This window comes from Dermacentor andersoni, chromosome 6 (assembly GCF_023375885.2).
Source record: "Dermacentor andersoni chromosome 6, qqDerAnde1_hic_scaffold, whole genome shotgun sequence".
Classification (NCBI taxonomy): Eukaryota; Metazoa; Arthropoda; class Arachnida; order Ixodida; family Ixodidae; genus Dermacentor; species Dermacentor andersoni.
The window spans coordinates 30,073,083-30,083,798 of record NC_092819.1 but is presented as its reverse complement, the minus strand read 5'-3'; the positions used below and the strand labels follow the sequence as shown (position 1 = coordinate 30,083,798).

At 47.2% G+C, this 10,716-nt stretch overlaps 1 protein-coding gene across 3 annotated transcripts in view; it reads right to left on the bottom strand.

Moving 5' to 3' along the window:
• Nucleotides 1–351: 351 nt before the first annotated feature.
• LOC126521459 (potassium voltage-gated channel protein Shaw-like) overlaps nt 352–10,716 on the bottom strand; it is a 239,735-nt gene continuing 229,370 nt past the window's right edge. For 2 of the 3 annotated variants that reach the window (XM_050170162.3, XM_050170163.3), the window contains 2 exons: nt 8,650–8,924; nt 352–4,749 (listed from right to left, as the gene is read on the bottom strand). In XM_050170162.3, the coding sequence (XP_050026119.2) occupies nt 8,710–8,924 (215 nt within the window). In that variant the 3' untranslated portion in view covers nt 352–4,749; nt 8,650–8,709. Of the gene's footprint in view, nt 4,750–8,649; nt 8,925–10,716 lie in introns of those variants that run through there. The other variant, XM_050170164.3, reaches the window with a different exon arrangement.

The window sequence follows — 10,716 nt, the reverse complement described above, 5'->3', positions numbered from 1 at the left end:
CTGCCTTACGCCGAAGGCTAGACCTTGGCGACGTGCTCTCCCTTACAGGGCCAACATAAAAGACAGTGCAAGATCCTGAACTTGCGCCAAGCGCTGGCTAGATGGCACCTGCTGCTTTCAGTGGTCCAGCAATCACTTCAAGCGAGCATCTCATCACTTGGTAAATGAAATACTTCCACTCAGCTTCGCCCATGAAGAGTGTGCACGTTCTGTTGAATGTGCGCGCAGGAACAAGTCTTAGGCGGGTAAGAACAGTTTTCATTGCGCGCACATATTTACCTCTTGCTATGGATAGAAAAGGTAACGATGTTTAGCTAATATTTCCTTTACATCCTTGGCCGAAGAAATAACTTTTCACTTCGTCAGGCTTTATTCCCACGTCTCCGAGTGCGACTGTGTTCGAGGTATTCTTCCGTATGCGAGAAAGCCTCTACTTCAACAAGTGAAATGACTACGTGGTGAGAATACATTGATGGCTTCTATCGAGGTATAGACAGGGTAAAACTGCATTAGTTAAATTTAGAAAAAAGGCACCATAGTGACACTTGGGACCCGCTGATGTGTGTGTATGTGTACTCTGGTAGATATACATATATATATATATATATATATACGGTATGTGTGAATGTATTAGACGAGCTTGTGACATTGTATACACAACGTATCTGCGGAGAGCACAGATTAAGCGAACACGCCCAACGCTTTATACACTTTCTTTCTGTTTTTGTTTTTTGCTCGTTACGTAAATGCAACGTTTTGCTTAATTACACAATCGTTGATACGTGACTTCCGAGTGCAGTGCTTCTTTTTTCTTTTTGGCTTAAGTACAAACTTCTTAAGGCATGTGCAAGAAAAATGACGTTCTCCTGTGTGAACATCCTAAAACTTCCTTTTTGATGACTTTAAGCACATGAAATTCTCTACAAGGAGACATATAAGAAATTCTTGGTCCTTTGCGCTGCTCTCAGCGAAGCACATCACCGTCTTCAAAATGACGGAATTTCAAGGTTTGCTACGTTGAATGATACGAATCGTGCGAAGCCTTATAATTTCTAACGCCATTTAAAGAAATGAAAGGTGAAGGCCACTTCTCGTGAAAGCGCCGAGGTCAGAAAGGTGTGAAACAGCCACCACTTTTTGGATGCCGTTTGTAAGCCATTTTCGGAGCTCTGAAGTGCTTTCGCAGCGATTCCGCGCGTAAGCAAGTAAAATGACGGTGCTATCATAGAGCAATGACGCTGCCTTACACGCAGCCTTCGTTCGGATGCGCCTGTGGATGCACTTCTAAACTATGTTACCAGAAGAGTAAGAAACCGTGCGTATGCTTCGAGCTTTTTGTTCTCTTCTGCTACACAGTGCGGTCGTCCTTGCGTTGCGGCCCGTTTTATGAGTTAACTCATAGCCTCCGAGATCGGGCAGAGCGCCGTGCCGCCAAATCTCGGAGGCCATGTTTAGAGAAGCGAGTTTACTACAAAACTCGCTAGAGGGAACTATGGCGCTAGTGTCTGCGGGAGCCGCGAACGTGGCGCTTCTGCCAGCATGAGAATGACGGTTAGTGCTTGGATTTGCGCAAGCTTCATCCTTCTGGCTTCGAACGGCCTTGAGATTTCGAAAAGTGATTCAACAATAACGAAAAAAATTGCGCTGATCACGTGCCCACGCAATTAATCGAGTCAGAAGAACGACTTGAGCCACAAGTACAAAGGTTAAGCATATCCGCGTGCTAACCATCATTCCGATCATTCCCACGGAAATGAACGAATGCCGTGCCAAAGATCCCTATAGTGATTGTAGTACGAAACTATATGCGTAAAGTAAGCGAAAGATTGCGAGATCTGTGCAAACGCGTATTTTGCCCACGAATTACGTACAATGACACGTTAATATTTCGTTTGCTATCAAACGTGTCACGTCTGCGCCCCCATCGAGACGGTTGACTGACCTCTCACAAAACGTCGCCGCGTTTTCGTAAGAGCTTGCTATCAGAAGGCAAAAATAAGGTATACGCGAAGATAAACTTGTCACAGTTGAGGGTGCTATAACGATATGTAAGTGAAAAGAGCTTACTAAACTGAGCAATATACATTTGGCGCAGCTTGGTTGTGATTATGCAGTTTTTGTTACGTGAAATGAAAAAAAAAAGCAATGATACAATACCAGGTTTTGTTTCATTATCACATGTTTTCGAGGCCTGTTGCTAAATACCCGAATTCTTACGCGCATATCGCTGGGTTTTTGGTTTACCTCACAGTCCTGAAAATAGTAACGTTTGCCTTTTCTATATACGAGGAGGCACGTAGTCTGCACTCAATTTGAACGCACAAGACTTAGGACCGCATTCGTCGACTCTGGGAGAGCTCTGGATGCAAGACCATTTTTGCAGGCAGCAATTTCGTAGTAGACACTTTGTATGTCGTTCTGTAAGAACATGTAATTTCATGGAAAAGAAAGTAGCCATGCTTTTCAAAATGACGTCATATTTGGCTCAATTCCTTTTTGAAGATGCTTTTAAGTGGCGGTTTTCACGAGGTACTTGTGTTATACTTTCGAACAGAGTTGAACTGACGATTGGAGGAGGGGGAAAACAAAAAGTAAGCAACACAAATAAAGCGATTTCCGAAGGTCCGTGCATCCGTTGAGCAACATTTTGGAACATGCAGTTATGGCTTTGTTTCGAGACAAACTCTGGTCCTTGCCGCTAATCGAAGGTGATCACTCTCGTCACGTGACGAAGAAAAAGAAGACTATATAGAGAAATACAAGCTTGGAGTTACGCATTTATCTCACTTCGGGCTTGACAATCCTTGCTCAAAGAAAAAGAAAAAGCAAAGAAAAAATCAAGAAGCATGCCTTTTACTAGAGCCTGCCATACTTCACGTATCTATCCTTATGTTTTTTTTTTGTCTTCCATGGAAAATACTTAGAGGTTTGTTGGCTTGAAACTACATAACGAGCGGAAGTAGTTATTTACACAAGAGGAGATTTTTTGTGTCAAAATAATTTGTGCTGTTTAAGCAGGGCGTCGAAAGGGTAGACAACCGTAAGAACTTCTGTGCTCTATCACATTTCCCTATCGTTCTCACAGCACGGTCGCATAGTACTCAGCGACAAATTTAAGTATTGTCTGTACCCACTCGTACAACCACTCCCTATCGCGGCCTAGGATATTATAGTGGGCCACGGAACAGCACGTCCGGTATCGTACGTCCTCGATGAGCGTGATATCGGGGACAGCAACTACTGATACGCTGTCGGGACCGTTCCAACAAATAAGTTAGCAGTCTGTGAAATCACTTCGGCGCATCCGCCAAGAAAGGCCCTGTAACGATGACGTCACCAACTCGCGAAACAAATCAGTCTCGGCAATACAAAGCCGAAAATCTATCCGTTACGTTCGTGTAAGCTGCCGCGTTTCCCCGCTTGAGGTCAGCACTTGTTCACCCGCCTTTTGTTTCTTTAATATTTCATCCATCCTGGGCTGTGTTCCAATAATCGCCATAGACGGCTAAATTGACAGCTTTGCGGACAGCGGCCATCTTAAGTCTCGTTCGAATTCTAACGAAGCCAGCAAAAGAGACAACTTTGCAAATACGGCATTGAATAATCACATAAAAAAAACTATGCAGGCTTTACTTTTCTGTCTAAACAAGATGGAGGCTGAGCAGAAGACTTGGAAACTCGAAGGGAACGTTGTCTACGTACAGGAAAACGTAGTCACGGTTTCTTAAACGCTTAATGAAAGCGACGTTGTTTTTTTCACAGGATCGTGAGAACAAGCTGTTAAAATACAGAAATAATATGTAATTTTCTTAGCATTTTCTTGTCAATGCGAACTGGCGTCACGTTTTCCAGACGTCTTCCAGACGGTCCCATTACTTGGACTCAAAGCTGTCTTCTTATTAGTCAATGTAGACTGTCTTCAATGATGGCCGGAATTGGAACACAACCCTAGAAACGTCGTCATCAGTTCAAGACAATTTTTGTCTGGGTTACATTTGGGGTAACTATTGAAGGTAGCCTTTGAAAAAGTCTGCTGGAGCTTCCGGCAAGCCTTACGTTTTTTTTTAACGCTATGTGGGAATGAGCAATGAGTAGCTATTGGCGTTCGTTCCTCTTCTGTCAAATGAGTTTCTGTGACGGTATAGTAGTCCTATGGAGAAAGTAATCGAAGTTCTTGAGCCTTTTGATGATCAATTAATGGCAACACGTTCTCTGAGGGCTCGGAAACGCCCGCGGCCATAATATATAGACTGGAGCTTAAAGTACAGAGGGTACAAGCTCATTCTGTCTAAAAGACAGTTAAGTAAGGTCCCCACTTCGGAAGCCGCCCTCATGTCTTGTAAAAAAAGGTGCGCGAAGAAAAACAACGTATAATTGCAAATCGATGTCAACTGTGGCACGATACGCCGAAGAAACGGGATGAGACACAGAAAGGAAATCAATAATAAAAAAGAAAGAAAGACATAGACATGAGCACGAATTAAAAAAAGAAAGACGAAACAACGATGTGGTGGTCCTCCCGTTCTTCTCACGGGGCGCGTCCGCCATCTTCCCTTCCCGCCCGTTGGCTTGCTCAGTCCTGTCGTTTGCCGTGATGCGATGCTTCCTCAGGGCACAACGTGGCGTATCCACAGTTTTTCACCAGCACTCACTCCTCGCATTATGTACACACCAGCACAACAAGCACACCACCACATTTCTGCACCATTCATTAACGAGTCTGTGTTTCTAAAGAGTCGCAACTTGCACCTGCAAAATGGGAGAGGGAGAAGGAGGGGCAGAGAATGGAAGGAGTAAGAAACGTGAGCACTTGAATACACACATGAAAGTTTTTTCTTAATTTTTTACGCATAGCCATAAATGGCTGTGCTATAGCATTTGCGAAATTACTTGTGAATGCTCTACATGCTTATAGCTCCGAGATCGGGCGGGGCTCGAGAAAAAGCCCGTTATCTCAGCCTGCACTTTGTTGGAGTACATACAAACATGCACTGGCACCCGCCGTGGTTGCTCAGTGGCTATGGTGTTAGGCTGCTGAGCACGAGGTCGCGGGATCGAATCCCGGCCATGGCGGCCACATTTCGGTGGAGGCGAAATGCGAAAACACCCGTGGACTTAGATTTAGGTGCACGTTAAAGATCCCCAGGTGGTCGAAATCTCCGGAGTCCTCCACTACGGCGTGCCTCATAATCAGAAAGTGGTTTTGCCACATTAAACCCCATAATTTTTTTAACATGCACTGGCATACGCGGTGAAGCATGCGGATTAAGTTAGCTAATGCGATAATTCACGCACGCTAAGAGTTGTGCTTTTAGTTTAAGTTGAGAACCTTAAAAGCTCTCTCCTATTCAAATGTTTAAGCGTTATATAAACGAAGGCGGCCTTGATACGCCCTGAAATGGGTGCGTGTGCAAACTTTTCTTCTATCAGCATTGCCATTTGTTGGGCATGTTGGTAAACTGACATTGAAAGCATATTTAGCGCCACACTCTAAAAAATGTTTACACCCTTTGGGGTGTATCTCTGCTACACAACAATAATCGTCATCTGCCTTGCTTGCGTTTCTTTTCTTGAAAACGCCGCGCCCGCTAGTTTCCTGTCGGGAATGATATGGCATGCTGATAACGCGCATGCCGTTCGTTACTGGGAAGTATCGGGCTCGCAGCGTTAAAGAAAGGAAATGCGGACAAGACAGATAATGTTTATCGTTGTGTGGCAAGATACGACTCAAAGGGTGTAAACTTTTCTAAGAGTGCAGCGAACAAGGACAGAAGGGAGACGACACGACGACGGGTTAAATAGGTGGTTGTTTTCTGAAAATAATGTTGTTGAAGTTAGCGCATTGTGGTGTCGTCTCCCTTCTGTGCTTGTTTGCTGGCGCTAAATATGCTTTCAATTTCTCCTATCGTTAGCGAAAGGCTTTGCAAAGAAGCAAAAGTGGCAAAATATGCATTATATTCGTTAAAAAGTGATATTTCCATTATGCTAAATTCAACATTTAGGCGTATAGCGTTTATAAGCACACATACGCTCCCAAACAGATTCGACAAATACGGATAGGACAATCTTTACAATCGCAAAACACACAGATGGCCAGCGAATAAATGGGTGCTCCTCAGAACGCGGTTTTTTTAAACTTGTAAGTTACGTTACAATGTGACTACTGCTACGGGCCGGAGACCGACTGCCTGTGTTGCGGAAATAAGAGTGCTCGTGGCTAAGCCAATTTGCAGAATCTTTAGCTGCGCTTAGAAAGTCCGACCTAAAAAATATTGCAGTCTTAGAAGCATAGGCCGCTTATCTTTACACCATCTGTCGATAGGACGAACGCCTAAATATATACATCAAAACTGCATTGGGCTGGGGTCCACCGCTGGGATCTGTGCTCAACCAGTGAAACGGTCGTTTCCGGGCAAAGCGTTGCCTCGAACGAAAAACAGTGCACGCAACTTTTCCGCGTAAGCTGCTGGGAAACAAGATTCGAGACACGATGGCGACAGGCCTAAGTTGGTTCCGATGTCGGCCGCCGCAATCGGCCGTGCAGCCGTGCAAAGCGACATCGGCGGAAGCTGCCGCCAGATAGGAGACCAGAAGGGCAGCTGTGGTGACGTCGCGAACATGCAAGCCCGCGAGAACTGTTTGCCGGAACGAGTGTGCGTCGGCGCATCCAATGCGATGCGAGGTCCACTCGATTCGCATGCGCTTTCTGAACTGGCTTTCCGGGCGCCGCTGTTCTTCTATCCATTTCACCAGCAGTTCAACATGGCGGCATCTGCGCGTCGCCATTCGTTTCACACAGAGCGAACTTCGTGCAGGACGAGTTCACAGAATTCTCTGCGCTTATACCGGTAGTACAGGGGATCGCGGCGGTGGTGCCGTGTTCTGCACGAATAAGAACTGGCACTGAACTGGCGGGAACTAGTTAACGAAGCGCAGGGTGGATCGAATGGGCCTACATGCTTTTACAGAAAACCGCAGCTGCGGGCCACGGGCACACTAGTATAGAGGCCACGGATATAAAAGACAGCTTGGTCCTGTTTATTTAATAGCATAGCCGCCGCGGCCATTTGGGAAACCGACACGGATAGCGCAGGCAGGTTGCTGAAGGAGCTGAAGTGCCCACGCGGGGGCGCTGCGGCGTGGGTGCTTACGCAGGCCAAGAATGTTCGTACCTGGCACTACGCGTAGGAAAGCGCACCGCTAAAAAGAAAACTAAAGTTAAATTCTGGGGTTTATTCTGGGGTTTACGTGACAACACCACGGTATGATTAAGAGGCACACCTCAGTGGGGGGGTGGGGGGGGGGAGGGGGGGGGCGTCTGGAATAATTTTTGATACCTGCAGTTCTGTGACGTGGACCTAAATCTAAATACATACAGTACAGGAGTGTTCTTGCATTTCGCCCCCGTCGAAATGCTGCCGCCGTGGCCAGCACCGAACCCGTGAGCTCGAGCTCAGGAGCGCGCGACGCCATAGCTACGGGGGCGGGGGTGTTGCTATATAGCTCGCCGGGCGTATACAAAAGCGCACCTCTGTTGACGCTCGGAAACTCGAGGACATTCGACGCTAAACTCGTCCTGGACACTCGCCCGCCCTGTATTCCCGTGACGCCGTTCTTATTTGGTTTCCGGACCGAGCGACAATGGCAGCTCGATTTAGCGAGATTTCCCCTCTTCCTCATTGACGGGAGAAACCAAGTCGGCCTCTGCTTCTATACCCTGTCCTTCGTGTTTTCTTGCTCACGCGAACACTGGCGGAGCTCGGGGTAGAAATTAATCGCGGGGAAGCTGCGTGTCTACGAGATTCGTCTACGAGTTTCGCGGTTGCACTGAGTCTACACCTGGCAACGAGAGGCGACCTTTACACTTTCGCGACGGATGTATACCGACGATCTAGCGGTCACCGCCTTAACAGTTTCCGGACCGGCGCGTCGCATGATCCTGCGTCGTTGCAAGAGCCGTTTTACATTGAATGCAGGGTCTTCGACGACGCTCGCAGCGTTCTTGCGAAGAATGGGTTGCAGTTGAAGTGTCAGCATTGTTAGCATCATTTCTTGTTACGCAACTCCCGCGGGGCTTGGAGCGAGAGTAAAATGAAAAGTAGCGCGGTTTAAACATTTGCCGTCGCGTGAGAAGAAAGAGGACATAGCCATGGAAATATAAATTAGGAAAGAGAGAGCTACGCCGGCCTTCTGTCACAGTCGGTCACGCAAGCCTGTCGATTTTAAGAAGCACGATATATGACTTTTAGAGCCTGCTGTGAAGACATCTGTAAAGGCCGGGGGCCCAGGATCTATGTTAACAAACCAGGCAGTTCGTGTTATATCAAGGGCAGATGTAAGCGTGCGTAGATCGTCGTAAAACGACGGGTCTTGTAGTTATCTAAGATACACCTTGCTTGCCTGACACATGCTTACGTCGTCAAACTTGGATAACATTCTAGTGTCAGCAGATAAGGGCAAGAAAAAAAGGAGACGTAGAAACCCACGACGCGCCATCGCGGCGTCTACGCGTGTCCCTCTCGTCCTTATCCGCTGGCGCTAAAAATGGTGTCTGAGTTCGAATACCAATACTACCACCACACAGCAGCGGTCAATTTTTTTGTTCACTACTGAAGCGGCAAGTTTCGGCGAGTCCGTTCTCGAGCTCACCAGATTAAAGAGAAAAGCGGCCACAGCGACGTGGCGTCGGCAGGCCGCGAGGCGCGTGCCTCACGTCTCGATCTTGTTGGCGATGGCCATGATGGAGGCGGCCGATGTGGCGCTGCCTCGGTGCACCCTCTCCGCGCCACCTCCGCCGCCGACCAGTTGTATCAGGTTGGCCGTGGTCGAGGACGGGTTGACGGCCGCCGACGAGCTGCCGCCGCCGCTCCCGCCGTCCGTCGCCGCCGAACCGCCGCCACCGCTGCCGCAGCCCACGTGGGAAGCTGCGCGGAGAGCAGAGTCAACTGTGGTCATCCGTGAGCAATGAGGGGAAAAATCTGGCAGAACGCACCCTTTGCGGATGATTATCTATGGTAATACGACCATAGCGTACAAGTGGTCGTATACGTATACGTAATTTTGCGATAGGAAATATACTTTCATGTTCTTATGTTTATCTAATGTAATTGTTGGAGTGCAAGTTGTCTGTTCGGGCACGTAACCAGTGGCCCGTGTTCTTTGCTCGGCAAAACAAAAGTCAGCGCGTACCGAGTTGCCCGAGCTAGTAGACAACTTGCGTCACTGCGAAGAGCGGAGTAGCTAGGTTAAGCTATAGGTTAGGCTAGGCTTGGCTTGGCTTGGCTAGACAGACAGACAGACAGACAGACAGACAGACAGACAGACAGACAGACAGACAGACAGACAGACAGACAGACGGACGGACGGACGGACGGACGGACGGACGGACGGACAGACGGACGGACAGACGGACAGACGGACAGACGGACAGACGGACAGACGGATAGATAGATAGATAGATAGATAGATAGATAGATAGATAGATAGATAGATAGATAGATAGATAGATAGATAGATAGATAGATAGATAGATAGATAGATAGATGCTGAAATAGGCTAAGAATGCTAATCGCATTAAAATGGATTCCATACGCAGTGAAAGAAGAACCACTGGCCAGAAGGGTGCTTTGGCGAATAAATAAATGTAATCGGTGCGGTTAAGGGTACTAGTGGTGATGGAACAGAACTGCTTGTTGGCCTAGTTGGTGCTTGCTAAAAGACATGTTTTTTGTGACATGTTTTTGCCGCCCGTGTTGTCTTTAATGTGTCTTCCTTTTGTGAGTGTTCAATTGCGGCAAAAAACATGTCTTTTAGTGGTGATGGCTCTGTGGATATGACATTCTACTACCAAGAACGAGGGGGTAGGATTCCCGACCGCGTTTAGATGGAGGCGGAGTGCGAAACAACGGTATTGTCTGCTACCGCTCGCCGTGTCCCATTTTTTGCACTGTTTCGTTCGAAGACGTTGCCTAAATTAACTAGCTCGTACACAGACCTTAGTGCAAGTTCTTCGACATTTTGTCATCTGGGCTTGATTTGTTTATTTATTACTAGTTAATATTTCTTGTTCATAAGTCTTTTTGTCCAATTCTTATAATCATTTTAACCACCTCGCCTAAAGTAGCAAGTTCTGCAGATAGTATAGAGCCGACCCATCTTTTGCTTTCGTTAAACTCTTTCTCTATGTATATCCCTTTCAGTGTGCGTGTTCCCGTTATGCGTCTGCGTCTTCGAAATGTATATAATCTTATCATACAGTACATCTAACCATGATTGACTGATTACATGTAACGTTCCACAGAGACGCCTCCTTAGGCTTTGGGAGGCGCTGTGGCTGCGAGCTTCGGATTAGTTTTGACCACATGGGGCTATCCACGCGCATCGCACTCCCAGTACATGGGCCGCTTTGAATTTCACCTCCAAGGATGTACACCAATAAGGGCCATAAATTGAGCTTCCGAAAACATAGTTGGCTGCAAAACGCCATAGCCGCAGAGCTACCGCGATCGGTGAGCTGTAAATGCAGCCGTCCTGTACGAAGAGTCCTTGACATGAGACGCTGCACAGTACAATGGCGAAAACGAGCTCGCAAGGCTACCGGCTGCACAAATGCGTGTATTTCATCTCTCGTGTCACAAAATATACGACAGCACCACGGCATGGCCGAAAATATAGTTCTTGGAGCCTTTATTCTCTTATTGAGGCAACCGGTTCACC